Source organism: Embiotoca jacksoni, unplaced genomic scaffold (genome assembly GCF_022577435.1).
Source record: "Embiotoca jacksoni isolate LCO1_2020_lvr unplaced genomic scaffold, fEmbJac1.0.p SCAF_3, whole genome shotgun sequence".
NCBI lineage: Eukaryota > Metazoa > Chordata > Actinopteri > Embiotocidae > Embiotoca > Embiotoca jacksoni.
In genome coordinates, this window is record NW_027185381.1 from 12,000,166 (window position 1) to 12,021,383 (window position 21,218).

The 21,218-nt window shown below is 42.0% G+C and overlaps 3 protein-coding genes across 5 annotated transcripts; all 3 read right to left on the reverse strand.

The window, feature by feature from the left end:
- Positions 1-866: 866 nt before the first annotated feature.
- Positions 867-2,946, reverse strand: LOC138206363 (cysteine-rich motor neuron 1 protein). Its single transcript, XM_069163005.1, has 4 exons — positions 2,498-2,946; positions 1,750-1,837; positions 1,470-1,665; positions 867-1,382 (listed from the first exon to the last, which is right to left on the reverse strand). Exons 1-4 carry the CDS (start codon positions 2,823-2,825, stop codon positions 1,323-1,325), a joined length of 672 nt encoding a protein of 223 aa, XP_069019106.1. The 5' UTR covers positions 2,826-2,946; the 3' UTR covers positions 867-1,322.
- A 1,111-nt stretch (positions 2,947-4,057) lies between these two features.
- On the reverse strand, positions 4,058-12,116 carry ctdspl2a (CTD (carboxy-terminal domain, RNA polymerase II, polypeptide A) small phosphatase like 2a). Of its 3 annotated transcripts, none has more exons than XM_069162000.1 (13): positions 11,760-12,116; positions 10,006-10,217; positions 8,923-9,058; positions 8,638-8,784; positions 8,228-8,455; positions 7,964-8,057; positions 7,181-7,292; positions 6,991-7,077; positions 6,841-6,903; positions 6,656-6,735; positions 5,934-6,060; positions 5,744-5,839; positions 4,058-5,294 (listed from the first exon to the last, which is right to left on the reverse strand). In XM_069162000.1, exons 2-13 carry the CDS (start codon positions 10,192-10,194, stop codon positions 5,229-5,231), a joined length of 1,425 nt encoding a protein of 474 aa, XP_069018101.1. In that variant the 5' UTR covers positions 10,195-10,217; positions 11,760-12,116; the 3' UTR covers positions 4,058-5,228. The 3 variants fall into 3 exon arrangements, with proteins under 3 accessions (XP_069018101.1, XP_069018099.1, XP_069018100.1); XM_069161998.1 differs by having other exon boundaries at positions 7,964-8,060; XM_069161999.1 differs by lacking the exon at positions 11,760-12,116 and adding an exon at positions 10,869-11,456 and having other exon boundaries at positions 7,964-8,060.
- Positions 12,117-13,136: 1,020 nt separating this feature from the next.
- On the reverse strand, positions 13,137-21,218 carry LOC138205778 (sulfide:quinone oxidoreductase, mitochondrial-like). The gene is made up of 10 exons (XM_069162002.1): positions 21,090-21,218; positions 20,297-20,501; positions 19,943-20,113; positions 19,706-19,759; positions 19,416-19,610; positions 19,107-19,316; positions 18,693-18,876; positions 14,701-14,768; positions 14,416-14,594; positions 13,137-14,334 (listed from the first exon to the last, which is right to left on the reverse strand). The coding sequence occupies exons 2-10, from the start codon at positions 20,492-20,494 to the stop codon at positions 14,277-14,279; spliced, it is 1,317 nt and encodes a 438-aa protein (XP_069018103.1). The 5' UTR covers positions 20,495-20,501; positions 21,090-21,218; the 3' UTR covers positions 13,137-14,276.

Consider the following 21,218-nt stretch of genomic DNA (forward strand, 5'->3'; position numbering starts at 1 on the left):
TCAATTCCACCTTGCGAAATCCTTCAGATAAACTGCTTCTCTCCTCCAGAAACGGCTCACTTTTGAAGGCCGCAGAACAAACTGCCCATTGTTGGTCCACACTTTATTCCCTTTCTGTACAAGCTTCATTATTGCTGCCTCATAAACTGTCTGTTATTCAATAACCATCAACTGTGAGGGGGGGTAGCGATGGTAGAGGGGACTCACTCGTGAACCAGACAACCTCCCAAAATGGGATCTATTAAATCAGAGGAAACGCAGTAGGACACTGATTTGACACAGTCACTGTATTCTAACACCTCTTTAATATTCCACTTCATTCCTTGCCTCAAACTTTGTTTTTAACATCTTTCTTTTAATGTCAGGTTTCCAACGAGGGTCAGTCATTCATGATTCAACACTCACCATGAGGGAAGTTGTTTGTTGAAGGCTAAACTGAAGTCTACACACAAGCATAACATTTAGTGTGTTGGCAGCATGCAGACATTTAGTCCAAAACTCTCAAAACGAACTTCTAAACATGGAGTACTGTTGCGGCTTGATGTAAATTTCACTCATTTTGAAGGTATTTTGTCATAATCCAAATTATCAAAAGCATTAAAACAGAAATCCAGCCGGTTGTTGCCAGGATACTTCAGTGTGGACCAAAGTGGAGACTGATCAATAGACCAACAGCTGTAGAGCCTCGCCTCGCCTCGAGTGTGGCCAAAAACGGCATCTAACGTCATGTTAGTTCATGCTTTTTGAGTTACCATCATCTATTTACTGGTTTTAATGGCCATTGTGGGAATAATTGAGTCCAAATACATAAAGTGGAATATTTTTGAATGTATTTTTATCATTTAGTAACATGTGATGGAGAGAATTCAGCAACATTTACTGTGTATTTCAGGCAGATTTCATAATATGGTACTGAGGACTAATTCATCTTCATTGTCCCAAAGAAGCTACATATATATTCTACAAATCCAAATATGTAAACAAATACCAAAACTCACCATGTAAGCTCATAAAATGATGCACATCAACTGACAGCATAAAAGAAAACCTGGAATACTCTTACTCCAACCTGATCATCTGCACCAGATCAATACAACCATAGACATGTATGAAAATGTATGACATGGAAATGTATTTCTCATCATTTAATATACAGGGCATTTCACAGGTTTGTTATTCAGATTTACATTGCATATAAAATGTGATTGTTGGATGAAGTATGTTCAAGTTATTCACAAAGTTTAAAGATAGCTGCCTTTTCTCATTTTGCTACATGAGCCGGTGACGATTTTCTCTTGAGTTTCTCCTTCGTGCACAAGAAATTACTTGCGTGAGTTTGGACAGACTGGGACCAAACACACAAAATGTCCCTCGCTGTTATTCTACAGGGGGGGGAAGACAGTGCACAGTGTTAGAGTCAGAGTGTGGTAAAGAAAACAGGGTTTAATATTTGTTGATGTTGGTCGTACCTGGAAGTTGTTGTGGTACACAGGACTGAGAGCCGCTGTCAGGTGATTGTGCACACACTTCCCAAAGTGGCGCAGGCAGGTAGAATCAGACGGGGTGCACGTCTGAGAGCACGGTGGGCGCTTCAGCAGCAAACAGCTCGAGCAGGAGGTGTGCTGGCAGGAGCCCTGGCATGTCTTCTTGTCCACAGACACAAACCTACAGAGCAGGAAGGTCAGATCTCTGATGAAAATGGGCAACATACATTAAGAGGGTTTATTAAGTGAATTAAAATTCAGTCACCTGGCAGAGCAGATTTCAGAGGGGTTGGCCTGACAGTACTCCTTGGTGCACTCCGGGTGACAGCTCTCCGGGTCCAGCAGTTCAATCACTGCACGGTTTAAACAAACACCCAATGAAAAAAATGGAAGCGTTGAATATTTCAAATTTTATATTCACATTTTTTCCCCCGAAACAGTGAAAAAAAAAAAAGAAAAAAAAGAAATCTGCACACTTTTAGGATGTCTGATTCCTTATCAATAACGGTAACACTTCCTTTCACCATGGACAGATAAGAGGAGTAATTATGGCTTAACTGTGAGTAGGAACCTTTGAATCAAAGGGAGCCTTGACCACGCTATCAGTGTTCACGGCTCATAAACAGAATGCAGTGGCACCATTCCCACTTCAATGACTGATTCAAGATTTTGAGGTGAGTATTTCCATTTTATGCCACGCTGTAGTAGTCCACACTAGATTTCAGAGAAATACTGCATGATTTTACTCCACTATGTTCTTTTCACAACTAAAGTTATTAGTTTCTTTGCAGATAACATGAAAACAATAATTGCATTGCCATAAATGTTAATAAATCTAAGATGATACAAAATTATAAAGTTGAGTACATTTCCGATAATACTTTTTGTACTGTGTAATATATATATATATTTTTTGCGATGCAAAATTCAGACAGTGCTGCCTCTTTTCAAGACATTGTCCTTGTTTCTTCATATATCAGTATCTAAGGATGTAATGAAATCGTTTATTTCACCTGCTTTACAGATCCCTGTGCGCTCTGCATCGGCTTTGTCAGCGTCTGAGTCCTGACTGACACACACCAGCCCCTCATCGCACTTTCCCACGTAGTCCCACGTCCCTCCGCAGGTCTCCTCCTCGGTTCTGGCGCACACGGGGCAGCAGCCGCAGACGCCCGTTGTGACACCGCCTTTGCACTGGAGCTTCAGCGCCCGCCGGGTGGAGCAGTGGATCCGCTCGCAGGGCGGGCAGTTGAGAGCCTGCAGCTGCTGAGCGCCTCCAGTGGGCGCCTCCTCGGACTTCAGCGTCCCCAGCAAGACACCCAGACAGAAGATCATCCACATGTTTCGTCAGCCAGACGTTATCCTGAGGTGAGAGCACCTGTCAGCGCCTTTTATACACGCGGGCCCCCTGGGATATCACACCAGCACGGCTTCGTAGTTTATGAGCCGCATCCTCCACCTCCCCACCAGCAGCCAATCGATGAGTTTACACCGCGGTGGATTTTGTGTAAATAAACAGTTCATTATCCTCACGTCTTATCTTTACACTATCAACACTGTGATTTTGTTTTGAAACAATTCTTCCTCCCTGATAGATAAGTGTGATGGGGGTGGAAAGACTGGACCCCTTTGTATTTGGAGTCACATGACCTGTGGAGGGGGGAGGGAGGGGTGGAGTAATTCAGCGCACACCTGCAATCAGGTAGCGACCTATTTCTCCAAAGAACAAAAGGATTAAGACACCAGCTGGTTATCTGATCAGGGCATCTCGTAAGTTCCATATCTCTGAATAAATACTCCGGCAGGTCTTCTACATAACGATAAAAGATGGCCACTGTCACTGGGTATCGAGTAGAAGTGTTCATCACCGTCAGGCCGTTTCATTTCCCTTTACTTTCCTTTTTTGAGGGGCTTTATTAAGTCACAATTACAATATAAAGGGGACCATTTCATTATTATTGCAATTTCTGCTGAAACTGAATCTAAATATTAAAACGACCTGCTCTGCACCTCAACATTTATTTGTTATTTAATGAAAGAAAGCCCACAATCAGCAAATAACTGCACTTATTTTGTTATAGTATTTGGGAGATGTACCTCTTAAAACCAGAGATAGACAGTTTCATTTCAAAATAGTTCATTCCAATAATTTAAACCGATGCAATAAAAGTCAAATTTGCACATAAAAATGTTTGAATGCTGAGACAATGTGTTTCTTCCCACATCACAGGTGACTTTTAAAATAATGGAGGCTGCTTAAAAGGCAGCTACTGGGAGCCCTTCCTGATTAATTTAATTGGGAAATTATTGTAAGGAAAAAGGGGATTGCGCCACAAATGTGGCAGAGAAAAATATATTTCTGTATTTGTTGTAGATTCAGATGAGATTCTGAGACTTAGTCATGCTTTCATTGACGGATTGATTTGATACGATTCTCCGTAGAGACCATCCGTGACGTTTTTAGAACAGCTTGTGCACAGTTCACCATTGGACAGCAGTCACATTACACTACCGTAGTAGCACGATACGCACACACAAGACTTGTGTTGTAATTAGGAGTAGGAAGCTCCGAGTCGTATAAAAATGTATTTTATTTTCAAGGAAACCATTGAGTAACACTGAATACACCAGGAGTGATCATTCAATAGTCAATAAAACTCGTGACTCCTACATCATCAAAGATCCCACATACAAGACGTCTTGGAAAACAAGATTTCAAAGCAAACATGTTGGCAATTTGCTGGTGCTACAATTTCTTTCTTTTTTTTTCTCCCCCCACATAACAAATTGAGGTGATACACACCCGTGTAGAAAAGTGACAAGATTTTACATCAACTTACAAAGGGCAGGATGTCAAAGTGCAAGATGCCTGGACCTCACCCACCCTCCCCACCCCCATTAAAGAGGACGATCAAAGTGTCGAAATCAGAAATGGACTCTCAAATACAAATCTCCAAAGTTATTATTCGGCCATTATGGCTTTGTATTCACTCGATACCCCGATCCTAACTTACATTTCATAGCTTCAAAATATCATTTCAGAAACATTTTCCTCCCAAAGATACATTTTTAAAACTGCACCTTATTACAGACAACTGCATGTAATGGAGTAAAGCATCACAGGAATAATGCAGGCATACAACAGAAAAGCAGCTGTTTGTCAGCAACTTTAAACAAAACACAATGACGTTTTGTTGGTTTATAAAAGCAACTGAATCAAAGAATACATACTAAAATCCAAAGTGAAAATAAAAGGACTTAAAAACCTTGAAGAAAAAAAACAATTATGTACAAATATTTACAGGTAAATAGAGTGAATATTATACAGGTTTGACTGGCCGTTCGTGGTCAAGCTGTAACCAACAAGGTCCATATAATCCAACACTGCGTCACATTCAGTTTTGTCAATCCAAAATGGTTGTTAAAGACAAAATACCTTCCAGGAGGCAGTCTTCAAGGTCGCACTAAAAACAAGTGAGCAAAGAGGGACAACCGGCTGCAGCGAGCGGGGTCTGTTTGTTCTCAGTCTGCTTTGAGTGGGTATGTAGAAAACATCCACAACTTTTAGACTCAAACAGCTTTCAATTTTTTTTTTTGCATGACTTTAAAAATATGAATAATAATGGAAATGTTGTTTATGCAAAGAAGAAATCCCCCAAATATATCCTTCTTTTTTTCAGTATTTTTTTTTTTCTTTTTTCAATGTTGGTTCGATTTTGAACTGGAAGATGGAACAAGAGCTCCTCAGTCTGGAGGAAGGAGGTCATGCAAACGAAACCGTTCTCTGATCTGCGGTCTGACGTCGTCATTCTGTGATACAGAAGGGAGTACAGATGGAGTGATGTTAAAAAAAAAAAACGACTTTCTGCAGCGGCACAGCAATGCTGTCAACACCAACATTACCAATGCGAGTCAGCTTCACAGGCTGCGTTACATATCGCATCATGAATCTCAGCAGTTCAGCAGATCCATCAGCTTCCACAAACAAATAATACACTCTGTTGCCAGTTTATTATCATTTTAATTTTCTGGTGTTTTGGTGGCGTTTCCACCAGCAAGGGGGCTTGACTTCACACAACTAGCAAACACATTGAAAATTGAACCTACAATTTATCATCGAGCAGCGCGGGTCCTGTCATAGACTGAACTCAAGATTGTCCGCTGGGAAAAGCAGAAGGAATATTCATAACACGCTGCTGCAGCAGCCGTACGCTGTTTTGGTCTAATTAGACAAATGTGTAAAAGTCACGAGTACATACCAGCTCCACAAGTTTCTCAAGGAAAGGAACAAGCTTCAGAAGCTCGTTGTCATTTCTATCCACAAACCAGCTCTCAATAGGGATTCCATTGGAAAGCTGAAAAAGACACAAAATCTGCGCTGGTATCGTGGTGACACAGAAACATGGGTAATAATGCAACTTTTTGAACTTTCAGGTGTCAAAGTTTTACCTGATAAGCAAAGGCTTGGGGTGAGTTGTCGATTATTATCGTCTTGGAGAGATCCCGTCCGAGAATGTTTAGGTCTTTAATGTAATTTCCCTGAACACACACACAGTGCTCACGAAATAGTCTATGTCTAAAAAAAATAAATAAATAACAAAAAAAACAAAACAATGAGAGAATTATCCTCATTTTAAGGCATGCAATAATACATAGTTTTAACAAACGATGCCCCGAAATAGTGATGCTCTGCTTTTACAGAGCACAACAACATTTGGTTGACTGCTGTAAATTTAGCCACCAGAATTTAAACTTCCCAACTACGCAGATGGATGTTTGCGAGCAAAACAGGTTCTTCTTCAAATTTGTTCATTAGCAAGAAGGAAGAGGAAGTTACTGTCATAATGCAAATATAAAGCTCCTCCACACGTAATATAAAAAGTCAGGTACAATACCATTCATTAAGGAGTTTAAAAAGGTAAGAAAGCAGCTTCACATGTTTATCTTTGCTTCCTTTCCACGTCCGAGTGAATATTAAAGCTCATCAGTTTGCCTGGTTGGATCACAGATTATTTCCTCTAACTTCACTGCAGCTCCACGTCCTGTTAAATCTAGACTGACCCTTAACGTTTAAATTCTCATCACTGCAGCTAAACTCCAGGCACACATTTCACAAAGCAGATAAATCAAAATAGGTTTTTAAAAAGCTGCCTTCAAGTCACGTCACTGACCTTACTAACTGCTTTTTCGGATCCAGGATGTTGAGCAACTTGTCAGCGTAGACTTTCTTTGAAGCCGTGAAGAGAATAATCTGAAATTTTAATGCACAGCAACAAATGAGTAACATTTAATCTGAGAGCAGGTCAGATTAAATAAATACGGTTGGATTCTCTCTATAAAAGAAGACGCCGCTCACCTCATACATCTGAGACATGCGCTCGAGAAACTCTCGGAAAAAGGGCCTCAACCGAACATACACCTTCAGATTAAAAATGAACACAAGGAATTTTAGCGGCAAAGATAGTATGACCCTTCGCTTAGAGAATGACGTTTTAACATTTAGTACCTGGTATATTACATCCTGAAAGAGCACAGGGAACGTCAGGGCTGCATCTTCTAACTCATTCAAACTACAGTGAACCAGAGTTTCATCCTGGCAGCAGAAAGAGAGAAAAAAAAAATCTGTATGAAAAACTGCTGAAAGTCAGTTAACTTTTAATATGAGATAATTGCACGAGAGACATTTCACTGCTTACCAGATCCAGGACGAGAGAAAACTCTGGCGTGCTGCGTGTTTTCAAAGGTAACGCTGGTTTGCGCGTTAACTGCTCTTCTGTCAGCGGAGGCACGTGCTTGATGAAGAAGTACCTTCAAGCGGAGAAACCACAACAAAAACTTTGATTTAATAAAAATCACAGTGATTATTCTGAAAATAAGCAACGATTCTGGAAAAAAAGAAAAAAAAAGAAAGAAGTTAATTAAAAGTAGTGTTGGCGTCAGTGAGGACACCTACAGTACGTTGCATGTCAAGTTGACCCCTTAATAAAACAAAATAATTCAGACACTACTGTGTCTGAAAGGATCCATAAAGCTCAAAGATTATCTTCATGTGAGTGCCAGCAGTTAAAACCATGAATGAATCAACAGAAGAGTGAAATAAATCGTCCAATGAAGTGCAGTCGTGGTGTAAACAAGTCGTCACATGTCATCACAGAGTGATCCGTCACATGCTCAAAGGCTGTTTTTGCTGCCATCTGCTGGTTGAAAGTTTCCCTCTACAGCCAGCTCTGCTCACACACCAAAATGCAATGTCACCTTGGATGTGATATCAAGTGGAATCGGACCACACGTTGTATCACAGTGAGCTGTCGCTAGTGCAGAGTTGGAAGTTAAATTTAAAAAAAATCGGAGCAATAAAAGTGCTTCATTTAGGTTTTGTAATTTTTACTGAACTCCTTTTCAAAGCTTTTCATAAATAAATGGCTTTGAGCTTTAAAAGTTGCTTTAAAAAAAAAAAGCTCTAATTTTGATGAACTCACGGGTCGAAAACTTCCCATTCCTCATCGTAGGAGGTTTCTGCAGGAGCTGAGGGTAACGTGTGCGGGTAGCTGCCGTCTGGCATACACCCCGGAGCTGCTGGAGACACACAGATAGAATCAGAATGTAATGCTCTTGACAAACAAAGAGCCATTTTTGTTACGGTACAACTCATAGACCTGCCCTTGTTTATCGATGCTGACGTCAACAAGACATCCTGAATTACAGAGTGGGGCTGAGGCTTGATGTGAGAGTAGATGTCGCACCTGTTAAAGGGGGCATGTCAGTCTCAGTCACAATCTGTCCTTCTTCTACGGGTGCGTCGGAGGTCATCTGAAGCCTCGGCGGTAACATCGGGCCGACGTGACACGCGGTGATGCCCTCCGTGGAGGTGAGAGTGCTGCTCGGCATTTCCTCCGCCTGCTCGATGTCCAGCTGCTTCATGATTTCCTCTGCCTCCATCGCTTGGCCCGGAGAGTCGGAGCCCGGAGTGGCTTCAAAGAGGGAACACACATGAGCAGACACATCAGTGAAGAGCTTCAGTCACACATCACAAACTACGTCAACGAGGACATCTCCGGTTCACGAGGCTCCGATCTCATTTGAATTGTATGAATGAATGAATCCTAAATGATCTGTGTTTTTTAATGCCTTTAAATGTTTATTTGTTTTTTACCAGTCTTAGTTGCTGGTGAGAAAAAGTTAAAGACTGGGGAGAAGATAGTTCCAAGCAGGGTGGTGCGCGGCGGGCTGCTCGGTGAGTCGACGGGGACCTCGAGTTTACCGTTTGGTTTCATGGGTTTACTGTTGCAGGTCATTGTGTCTAAAAAGAAACACAAATAAAAAAAAAAACACACGCAACTCTTTAATATCAACAGACAAACAACATATCTGTACAGTTTTCTATATGCGACTTTATTTTTGTGTAACCTGGAATAGAAATATGATGAGTCTGCAATACCTTTATTTGGAGTTTTTCGACACACCCTGGAGACCGATTTGTTGGAAAGACCTCTAGTCTGTGGTGTTGAAGTAATTAGATCACTGTCAGAATTACAATCAATACGACTCCTCTTGGCCGGGATATCCTGCTCCACCTGAAAAACAGAAAAACAAAGTCACAGTTACAAACTATTCGCATCGCTTCTTCATACATTTTTACTCTTTCAATCACCAAAGCTTTAAAATGTCCTATTGACAAAATAATGCTAAACTAAATACGTATATAATTGAGTCACAAATGCTTCAAACAAGATGAACGTTTCATTTCTCATTGTGTATGTTTTACCTGCATGGGACGGTGTTCCTTCAAACGTGTGAAATGTTTTGAAAAGGTTAAATTGTCCATGTGACTTTTACGTAAAGATAACGTGGTTCTTATTCCAACAGGAGACTCTCGTGTAAAATAAGCACGACATCAACATCTTGTGGTGCATGTTTGAAAGGGGATGTGGACAAAGAACAGCAAATTATCAAGCTGAGAAAACATTTTTTATAGGATTGCATATAACCTGCACAACTTTTTGCTGGTCATCCATGAAATATACACATCATGTAGTTTCACATGTGGTCATTAACCGATTATTTAGAATTAATATTCACAGCAACTGCCAGAAAGAAAGAAAAAAAAAAACAGAGAAAGTTCGACAACGGTGGCGTGTTGAAATATGTTCACAGCTGAAGTCTTAAAACAGCAGCCTGGTGCCCTTATGAACACCGACACACGCTTTGTCTGCTGCGATCATTCCTCATGTTCTTACTGGGTTTAAGAGATTCCTTCCTTACACACTTTCAGCGGAGGTGTTGGTGAACAAAATTTGCATTCCTTGCAAAGTGTTTTTCTAAAAGTTGATGTGACGTTAACAGGAGGTTTCAGTCGTCTTAAGATGCACATCCAGTAAGTGTCTTCTAATGCAACAGATGCTTTAGTCCAGACTTGCAACTTTTGCGTAGCTCTCCCTCCGCTGAAACTCAACCCCCAGCAGAAAACAAGTGTTCATTTGTGCATCAGGCTGTTGTTTTAAGACTCTCGATCTGTGCTCACCTTGACAGCATTCCCCCGGATGAATTTCTTGATAGTGGAGAACAGGCCTGTTTCATTCTTCTGCATTTTGCCTCGCCCTCTCACCGGTGATGGCTCCACCTCACTGTGTCGCCGTTTGGCCTGGGACGGGTGGGTTCGACGGCCTACGTTCGACTGCTGAGGAGCTTTACGCACTCTCAGCCTCATCATGCTCCGACGTCACATAGAAAAATCTAACAGGAGAAAATAGAAGTGGAGAAATTTTGATTTAATCTAATAAAGCATTAAATGCAGGTTTTGGTTGGAGACCGTGTTGAACAAACTGCAGAACAAAAGTCACAGAGATTCAATACCAAGTTTTCTACATTACATTATAACATTGCCAGTGCACTGGCCTTTTTAAATCATGTAACTTTCAGTTTTGGAGAACTTTTGCCGTCTTGAAACTCAATTTAAGAAGTAAATCGAAAAAATTGGGCATCTAAATTAGAAATCAACAATCAAAAAGATTTGAATCTATCTAATGTGTTCACATTCATGTTTTTATTTGATCAAAGGACAATTATAAGTTTTGTAATCTCAAATCTTAGGACTCTTCTTTTACAGCACACGGCAAAAGAAATCATTAAAACCTTTGTCTGCGAAGAGGGTTACCATTATCTCCTGAGCAGGCAAGTCTAGTTCAAGTAAATATTCATTATAATGACTACAACTCTCTCTGTATTGTACTATTTACATCAACTCAGTCCGACGTGAGCAAAAAGACAAGCGAATAATAACTGCAGTCTGAATGTGAGGCTCAGCAAGTCAGTTCAGATCAACTCAATGAAGTTATAACAACAACAACAACAACAACAAAAAAAGTTAGGAGCAAAAGTTGTTACCAAAACAAAATGTATGGCAGCAGAGTGGGCGGTGGAGGTGGAGGTGGAAAACAATGGCGATAATCGGGACATACGAAGCCTTCAAATGATCGATCCGGAGCTCGGCGCGTGTTTGTAATAATAGTGTGTTATTAAACGGGATCCGACCATCATCATCATCATCATCATCACCGCCGAGTGTCGTTACGTAACATCGGACAGTCGAGCTGCTTCAACACCGACGACGTCAGCTCCCGCTAACGTTAGCCGAGTGCTGGTACGTAGCACCGGGACACCGCACCGGTCCGACGCGGGGCGTCCCACGTCCGGTTTTTTTTTTTTTTTTTTTTTTTTTTTTTTTTATAGCGGTTTGTGTGCGGTCACAGCCGGACCCCCTCGTCGTACCTCTTCGCACCCGCTGGTTCAATACAATGAATCCCAATTTAAACCAGATGCTGTCTAAAGCGTGTTGTGCGGCTAACAAGCTAACAGTTAGCTCCCAGGCTAACACACACACACACACACACACACACACACACACAAACAAACAAACAACAAAACAAACAAAAAAACGCCAAAAGGCAGCGAAAGCAAAACCGGGACGTTTTCCCGCTCCGCTTCTCCCCGGCACGTCGCACGTCCCCCCCCCCTCCCCCACCCCCTCAGCGCGGCAACATGTTTAGTGTTCCGACACGTGGATTGTCATTTATTAATCCCTCGGTAAAAAAAATAATAAAAATAAAGCAAATCGCAGGTCGCTCCGCTCCCGTCGCCTGAATAGTGTTCAGCCATTAGACTACGCCCCCTCCGCCGACTAACATTAGCCGCTAAGCTAAGCAGCGGTTTCACGGGGGACAAACCATTGTTGTTGTTGTTGTTGTTGTTTACATGTTGACGTCGTTCGCTACTTACCGACGATCGAGGAAGCTCTTCAAAACTTGCCGCAGTGTTGTCAGCTCTCTCGGACGCGACCGTGGCGGCCAACCGATAGGAGGTCGGGGGGGGGGGGGGGGGGGGTGGTGGAGGTGGAGGTGGTGGAGGGTGGAGGTGGAGGGTCGCGGTTGTTGCCTTTTTGCAACAGCTGCGTCCGTCGCTCGGTAGCTCGTCACGGATCAACCGTGTCCGCCGGACGCCATTTCCCGCCTCGGCACGAACGCAACGCTGGCGGTGCGCAGGAGAATGCGACAGTCGCGCAGGGAGAACCAACGTGGCGGAGAGCGGAGGCGACAGGAAAATGGCTATGGTGGTGCGCAGCTGGGGCTGAAGCTCTCTACCACATTTAATCCCTGCTGGTGCTGTTGTGTGACTACAAGAAAGCCGCTAAAAAAAAATAATAATAATAATATTTATTTATTTATTTATTTTTTAAAAAGGCACAAACACGTTGATCGTCGACGTTGTTTCGGCGCAGGACGTCTTATTTCTTGTTACGTTGAATGATCAGATTTGAGATTTGAGATGTGCCATTTTTTAACAGCATTTTTTTTAACTAGAGTCTCAGAAGTTTTTTTTAACATTTAAAACAACAACAAAAAAAAAACGTTTTAGCAGACGCCATTAATACGGTGTGGGATGGATGGGGGACAGACAATTTTACAGGGAATTTGGTTGTCTTGTTTAAAAAAAAGCCTGGGATCTAGTCCCCGCTGTCCAAACTTTGCACCGTGTTAATAGTCCTGGAAATAGACTTTCAAATTCATTATGGTGAAAATCAGTCATTTAAACAAACTGTCAAGCCAGTTTCTGATTCTTCAGGAGGTTCATTTAAACACATTTTAACATCGAACAAACTGGCTCCCTAAAAGGGAGACATCAACAAGACAAACACTCAAATTATATATTCTTACACTGACAACAAGGGCTGCCAGTTCGCATTAACAAGTGCTGTCCTGGTGATGACTTTTGATGCTTAGATAGCAGCATAAATGCAACCTTCAACCTGAAAATAGTTTGATAAAACTTGGAAAGGAAGACAATCGTGTAGTTAACATGGAAAAACACGTGCCTTACTTCTAAATAAGCCTTTCTACTACATTATCGTGATGCAGTGGAACTTTACATTTACACTATATCAAAGTCAACGTGTTTGACATTTGAATGTGGACAATGACACCAGCACAGACAGACTAGTATCTACCAATTTCAGAATGTGACTTAAGATCCTATACAGTAATATTAATTAGTAAATACAACTGTATACAAATCAAAGCATAAAAAGCTCTATATAATATTCAATATTGTAGCTGTGACATTTGATGAAAAATAAAATAAAGTCCAACAAGATTAACATTGATTTTTCACCAGTATTTTCAGTTTATAGTCATTTTATAATATAACGATGATACTTTTTTTCAATACAACAATGAACTTAGCATTGACTGTATAGTCACCAAGATGGTTAAAACTCAGTTTAGCACAAATAAAAATAATCACCATGTACAAAACTATCTCTTACTCTGATGTTTAAATATATGAAAAAAAACCTTTTGGTAGTTTGTGTTAAAGGTCAAGCAACCCCAAACACAACTCACATAATGTTTGGTAGAATGAATGATGGTGCTGGTAAAAAGACGCTTTCACAGAGTGGACACTTTAGCTTTTAAGCTAAAGACAGCTGAATCTTTGTTCTAATATAATGACATTTTTAAACCAATACACACAATTTGTAGTGTCCAAGTGTAGCGATCTTGAACAGAGTATATTTGTACATTTTGATTAATGACTACTGTCAACATGACATTCTTAATGACCGGTAAACTGCTTACAGCTGTGGAGTCAGGCGCTCCTACAACATTCTGCAGAGACGACTGAACAAAACAGAGGCGTGTATCAAGATTTTGCTTTGCTTATTTACACTGCAATTTGCACATAAAACACATGGCAGTTATGAGTTTAAAGAAAGCAATATGGGCTCAATTTGTTGCATGAATCTGGACCATGTGGACATGTCCTGTACTCAGCAGAGAAGCTGACTAAAGTTTGCGAGAGTCCCTCTTCAAATGAAGTGGCTTCTAAAAGTTCGCTAAATCAATATGGAATAAAAATATTGAATAAAAGTTTGTTCTCGGCTCCAATAGTAATCGAATTGCTCGTATGAGAGAGCGGGGTTGATAAAAGCAGCAGTATCTGACATTCAATGTGTCGTCAAAACAAAAAAAGATTTACCTATAAATAACAGAGCAACTGATAAGATTCGTTTAACTTTATGCTAATATTAAAGTAGCACTGACTGTATATGCAGGTTTAAATTAGATTTTAATATTTAAAATTTACTATAACTTGGATCAAACTTACGACACTTAGTTATGTTCAAGATATCATTATTACAACTTTAGCCATCTATGTTTTATCTCATGATGAATTATTATGTGCTACTTTTTCCAAAAGCTTTAGAAAAGAAAGTTTAACAAGCAAACTGATAGTGAGATTTCATTTCATCCCAAGATGAAGGAGTTTCCTGTAAGGTCCCGGTCCGCCCCACAGACCCCTGATGAAAGAGAAATAAAGACAGATGTAGCAGCTGCTGTGGCGCGATTGTCAACACCTTGTTAATTAACTATATACGTACCGAAGAAGTCCATGCCAATAGAGGTGAGGCATAAAATCAGCTTTCATGTAATACCATAGTCTTCTCTCTATGGCTTGGTTGATGGGGAATGTTTCCAGTGGTTGTGCATTGTAGTCAAACTCTGCCAGAATTACTGTGTTGTAGCTTGTGACCAACGGACATGACGTGTAGCCATCATACTATAAACAAGGAAATGACTGATTATGCATCTGCATATTTTTCAACAGGCGATTCCAACGGGGAAGTTATAACATGACTCATATTCAACGTTCATGTGTCACTTACCTTCTTATCTGGCTTCTCATTTTTCAGTACTTTGCTGATAGTATTGTTCAGGATCGCAGTCTGTGCAGCTAAAAGACAAAACTTAAGTTAACATTTTTTGCAAAGTACTTACATGATGTTATTGCGATTAACCCAACAGACACTATTGTACTGTTTGACAGACACTGGGTTAAAGCATTCAGACAAATCAATCCTGTTTTTGTTTGCTGGAAGCTGCAGCCTTTCCCAGCATGCACTGAGCAAAAAGGACACATGCCGAACAGGTTGTTCTTCTTTTACAAATATGCTATTGAAAACAATATCCACTGCTGGTTTTAAACTGCTAAATGACCTAATAAGCATCATTATGGCAGCTCTGCCTATTTCCCAAATATGTTGCTTTAATTGCTTTAATAATCTTTGAGACATAACTAGGGGTTTAATGGTCTGTGTATTCTACTAAAGTTCATGATCATCATCGCTTTACTCATCACCTGGTTAAGTCCCGGGACACACTGCCTGTGTGTGGTAGTCAAGGAAAGTCTGACATTTTATTTCAGCACCCACGTTTACAGGAAAGAGCAACCACACAGCCTGCCTGATATGCACATCGTCTAGAGAACAGGCGAGACACCTCTTTTTCACGTAGGACACGTGTTTACCAGCAAAAATAGACAAGGAAAAGTTCTGTGATCACATGTGAACTATTTAATCACAGCAGAAAGCCAACATAGACTTGTTATAATATGTAATTAATTTAACAGGTGAAGACCAGTGTTTTTCCAGTGTGCTCTACCTCTCGCTATCTCTCTGTCTCTGTCTCATGTTTGTGTTTGTGTGTCTTTCTCTGAACGAGGGTGAACAAAAATCAAGTGAAAGCTTTTTGGTTAGAACTCTTCACTCTGTGGACCTCAAACATTTAATCCCTGATGGCCAAGAAAAGGAAAACTCAAATGTACAGAGACAGGGCTGGCACTATCAGCGCCGCAGCACACACCCTGCCAGGGTTGACACACAAAAGCGAGTGAGCCGCAGCAGGACAGCGAGGTACGCATGCCATGAAGGCAGCGTGTCCCAGGACTGTACCGTCCCCTATGGTAAAGCATGTGGTGGCAGTGTCATGCTATCGGTTTCTCAGTAGCAGGGACAAGAAGACTGGTCAAAATTGGGGGAGAATGACTGCAGTCAAATACAGAGAGCTCCTTGAAGAAAACCTGGTCCTGAATGCAGCAGCCTGAGACTTATTTAAGGTTCATCGTTTACAATGACAATGACCTGAAGCCTACAGCCAAGACGAGGCTGAAGAGACTCTAGTGCCACTCCAGTAAAGTCTCTTTCCTTGAGTAGCCTAGCAAATGCCCAGACTTAAACCCAGAACATCTATGGAGGGACCTGAAGATGTAGGCTTGAGACAGTCTGCAAGGAAGAATGAGATAAACTGTCTAAAAAGAGGTGTCCAAAGCATTAAGAGATTTACTGAAGAAGACTCGAAGCTTGACTGCTGCAAAACTGGTTGCTGAGGAAATTGCACAAACACAGGAACTACACATTAGCTGGGAATGTAGTTATACAACTTTTCTCCATGTGTTTGTGTCAAATGCAAAAAAATTCTTTGTGAAATGTAATGGTACATTTAAAATTAAACATAATAATAACTTATTGTGTTCCCCAACAATAAGCCGTGGATCACCAGTGACCTGAAAGTTCTTCTTAATAAGAAGAAAGCAGCCTTCAGGTCTGGGGACAGGGACGAGCTCAGGAGAGTGCAGCGCCACCTGAAGGAGAAGATGAGGGAGTGCAAGGACTCCTACAGGAGGAAGCTGGAGGCAAAACTCCAGCAGAACAACGTGAGGGAGGTGTGGACCGGGATGAAGGAGATGACTGGGTTCAAGGGGAGAGAGAGACAACCAGGGGGCTCCCTGGAGAGGTCCAATGAGCTAAACTGTTTCTTCAACAGGTTTAGTTCACCACCCTCATCTGTCTCCTCCACACCTTACATCTCCCAAACACCTCTGCTGCCTCCCCCTCCCCCTCTGCCCCCCCTGGTGAACTGCATAGAGCCCTCAATCTCAAAGGGCTCTTCCTCCATCGACACCTTGACCCCCTCTCCTACCCCCCTCTCTGTGACGACTGGCCAGGTTAGGAGACAGCTGGAGAGACTCCACCAGCGCAAGGCTGCAGGACCTGACGGCATCAGCCCCGGGGTCCTGAAGACCTGCGCCGTCCAGCTGGCTGAGGTCCTACAACACCTCTTCAACCTGAGCCTGAAGCAGGAGGAAGTCCCGGTGCTGTGGAAGACGTCCTGCCTGGTTCCAGTCCCTAAGAAGACGACTCCATCTGGCCTCAACGACTACCGACCGGTTGCCCTCACATCTCATGTGATGAAGATGCTGGAGAGGCTGGTCTTGGCCCACCTCAGGCCACTGGTGAAATCTTCACTGGACCCGCTGCAATTTACGTACCAGCCTCATGTGGGAGTGGACGATGCCATCATCTACCTGCTGCAACGAGCTCAGTCTCACCTGGATGGGACCGGTGACTCTGTGAGAATCACTTTCTTTGATTTCTCCAGTGCATTCAACACCATCCAACCACTGCTGCTGAGTGAGAAGCTGCAGGTGGTGGGGGTGGACGCGTCCACCGTCTCCTGGATCACTGACTACCTGACAGGCAGACCACAGTTTGTCCATCTGGGCAGTGTGCTGTCTGATACGGTGGTCAGTGGTATTGGAGCTCCTCAGGGAACTGTTCTGTCCCCCTTCCTGTTCACCTTATACACCACTGACTTCCAGTACAACTCAGAGTCCTGCCATCTGCAGAAGTTCTCTGATGACTCTGCAGTGGTAGGGTGTATAAGGGATGGACGGGAGGACGAGTACAGGGCAGTAGTGAAGGACTTTGTGGAGTGGGCGGGAAGAAATCACCTGCTCCTGAACGTGGCCAAGACCAGAGAGATGGTGGTCGACTTCAGGAGGAAGACGACGGCTCCACAACTGCTGAGAGTTCTGGGAGAGGAGGTGGACATGGTGGAGGAGTACAAGTACCTGGTGTCTCCATGACAACAGACTGAACTGGAAGACCAACATCAACGCTGTCTACAAGAAGGGGATGAGTCGACTCTTTTTCTTGAGGAAACTTCGATCCTTCAATGTGTGCAGCAAGATGTTGGAGATGTTCTACCAGTCTGTTGTGGCCAGTGCTTTGTACTTCTCTGGGGTCTGCTGGGGGAGCAGCATTGGAGCCGGTGACACCAACAGACTTAACAAGCTGGTTAAGAAGGCCGGCTCCATCATCGGCTACAAACTGGACAGCCTGGAAAAGGTGGTGGAGAGGAGGACGCTGAACAAACTATTATCCATATTGGATAATCCTGACCACCCTCTCCACCACCTGCTGCAGGGACAGCGGAGCACTTTCTCCAAAAGACTCCTCCAGCTCCGCTGTCACAAAGACAGATACAGGAGATCATTCCTGCCGACCGCAATAAGACTGTACAATAACTCACCTCTGGCAAAATCCATCACACAACAATAACACTGTTGACTGTGTTTCTTGGTTGTTTGTATATAATATATATAGATATATACTGTACTGTATATACTGTATATACTGCGCATTTTATATTTTTTTGCTGCTATTTTACTGCTATTTTATTGCTTTTCTATTATTCTATTATTATCTTATTGCTTCTGTATGCTGCTGTAGTGAAAAAAAATTCCCCTCGGGGATTAATAAAGTAACTACCTAACCTACCTAACCTAACTAAGGTGACAAAACTTGTCAGATACTCTAAGAAGTGTCCTGACATTACCAAATTTAAAGGGTGTGGTCTATGTTTTATTGTACTGTGTAAAAAGGTGATTGTGCAATAAAGTTATTGAGGACAGTGGCTTTAAAATCACAAAAAGAACAAGCAGTGAGCACGATATCAAATTATGAGCTGTGTGCCAACTGCGTACTTTACAGCGTTGTGGTGAAACAATGTTCAAACTCATGACACAACAGTCACTTACCGACAGCGGCGCCAGTTTTGGATGTTGGAAGGTTGGTACAGTCTCCGATCCCAAACACGTTTGGATACGTCTTGTGCTGCAGGGTATCTTTGTTGACATCCAACCAGCCAACCTCATCGGCCAGTGAACTGCCTTTAATCGTCAAATTGGGTCCCATTGGTGGTGTAACATGAAGCATTTCATACTAAATAAGCAAACATGAGTTATTAACCAGATTGTCTTTCCTAATCTTTTATATATTTAGGTGGAAAAGGGGAAAATGTTTAGTATGTTATGTTGTTGATTACGCTGCATTAATTTGTTTTTGTCTTTAAAGTGGAGGGAACTTAAACAGCACATGACACAACAGGCTGTCCTTAGACAAAGCAAGTCCATACTACTATTCAAGTGAAAGTTACAGTTAAAGTTAGTTACCTCAAACACTTTGGTTTCACCTGGTTTGTCAAGATTTTCAAACACAGCTTCTTGCTTGTCCGCCCGCACTTCAATCAGGTTCTGCCTAAGGTTCACTTGGAGGTCACGCTGTTTCACAATGTCCCACAGTGAGTCAGCATATTTCTTGACCCCAAAGAGCACAGGTAGCGATGTGTTGTATATTATGTTGGCCTTTTCCCTTTTTCCTGTCTTAAATATGAGCATCAAAATATCAGGATTAGATTTTATACAACCTCAGTTGATCTTTCAAACTCTAGTCCATTATCATTACATCCACAGTTCAAGTACCTTTCTGAGAAAGGCATCCGATAGGTACATGATCTTCTGTGGAGCTCCAGCACATTTCACAGGAGTATTTGGGAAACTGAACACAGCATTGCCCTCTTTGAAGTTCTGCAGGGCTTTCCATGTTTTCTCCACAGTTTGGACTGAGTAGTTTGAACCAATCTTGGGATGCTCAAACCCCTCTGGCAGTCCTTTGATCTACATATAAACACAGTCTAAGTTTCTCAGGATGTAATAAAATTATACAGACAATAACTACATTTTACTGGGGAGAGGAAAAAGCACGACTCCACCTTCTCATAGTGGAGTTGTAAACCAAGAGCCACAATCAGATATTCATAGGAGATCTGTAGAGAGAAAGAAAAGTTTAGCTTGGGCTAAATGCCCATCAATCATCATCTCATTTCAAAATATTCAACTTTATGTACACACTGCCATTAAATGATAAGCCAGTAGATGACACACTATTAAGCAACTTTATAACTGCAGTTTACACACTATCAGATAACAGTTTCGCGAAGCAAACTTACTTCAGTCCCATCGTCTGTGCGGACAGTATTCGAGTCTGGGTGTATTTCCTGAACTTTAGATTTCACCCACTTCACTCCCGACGGCATAACACTGACAGTGGGACGACCTGATGAGGTGACAGTCTTTGCACCAGCACCAACCAGGGTCCATATTGGCTGATAGTAATGCATCTGAAGATTAAAAGATGTTACAGATGAGTTTTGCACCTTGTTTCTGATGGATTTAAATATAAAAATGTAAACAGGAAGTAAAAGTGAAATAAATGAAAGCCACAATTTTTCATCATTTGAAATGTAGTTTGCTACAGCGATACAGTATCGCAAATATATGATCATAAACGTATAGGTCCTTGCCTCACTGGGCTCCACAACGGCCACATTCTCAGCTCCCATCATCCTCTTCATTCGTGCACTCATTGCAATGCCCCCACTTCCTCCTCCAAGAACCAGCATTTTGTAATGCTGTTTAGCAGAGGAACGGCTGCTAGTGTGAAGACGAGAAACAGCGATGCCTACGGAGCGGCACGGCCTCAGACCACGCAGAGCAGCCATTCTGGGTCTGAAACATGGGGACGAGACATGTTTGGTTTGCAACATCTCAGCTCCACTGTCTGAGGCACAAACCCACAAAATCTGTCAACAGTCACTCCCTCATTTTGCTTTTCAGGAGGGAGAATGTATCTAGTTTAACCTATTTACAGGAATGAGTACTGTATTTCACTCATTCGGACCACTTCTCTGTAGTTTTTATCAGATCACATGTTTAGTCTCCTGAGAATAGGGTCATGGACTTTGCCAACCACAGCTATTGTAACATGAAACTGCACCAGGTCTGACAAAAACAGCACAAAATACATTTTCACTACATTCAACCGGTTTAAAAAGGTAACATTTCTAAACAACTTTTTTTGTAATATGTAGCATAAAGTAGGCACTACTTTATGTTGAGTCTGCAATGTTCCTGGCCTAGTTTAACAAAACCCTTACAGCTGTAGCATAATTTTTTTTTTATCAGGGTGAAATCAGTGGAGACGAGTTTGAACTGCTGCATACTGCGTAGAGAACTACCTCCATTACAACCTCCCTGGACAGACTGATAATGTTCAGATACAGTTACACCTAAAATACAGACTTGCTTAACACTCACCTTCACCAGCAGAACTCTTAAGCTCCCGTTTTACCGTCAATTTAAAGAGGAGGATTTCGTCCGAGCTGTTTTCCTCTCGGTAAACAAAATAAGACTGTCCTGACCCAAAGTGAACTTGCGGTTACCTCC

Bases quoted from the DNA above. Each gene is read 5' to 3' on its own strand.
- LOC138205778 (XM_069162002.1), bottom strand. From the start codon at position 20,494: ATGGCTGCTCTGCGTGGTCTGAGGCCGTGCCGCTCCGTAGGCATCGCT. The intron at 14,769-18,692 runs GTAAGTGACTGT...TTTGTCTTTTAG, and splicing joins CAAAACTGGCGCCGCTGTCG to CTGCACAGACTGCGATCCTG. The intron at 14,595-14,700 runs GTAAGTGACACA...CCTTGTTTATAG, and splicing joins ATGAGAAGCCAGATAAGAAG to TATGATGGCTACACGTCATG.
- LOC138206363 (XM_069163005.1), bottom strand. From the start codon at position 2,825: ATGTGGATGATCTTCTGTCTGGGTGTCTTGCTGGGGACGCTGAAGTCC. The intron at 1,838-2,497 runs GTGAAATAAACG...TAAACCGTGCAG, and splicing joins CACAGGGATCTGTAAAGCAG to TGATTGAACTGCTGGACCCG. The intron at 1,666-1,749 runs GTGACTGAATTT...CCTGCTCTGTAG, and splicing joins TCTGAAATCTGCTCTGCCAG to GTTTGTGTCTGTGGACAAGA.
- ctdspl2a (XM_069161998.1), bottom strand. From the start codon at position 10,194: ATGATGAGGCTGAGAGTGCGTAAAGCTCCTCAGCAGTCGAACGTAGGC. The intron at 6,904-6,990 runs GTACTAAATGTT...TTTAATCTGAAG, and splicing joins TTCAGGATGTAATATACCAG to GTGTATGTTCGGTTGAGGCC. The intron at 6,061-6,655 runs GTCAGTGACGTG...TATTTTTTTTAG, and splicing joins CCGAAAAAGCAGTTAGTAAG to ACATAGACTATTTCGTGAGC.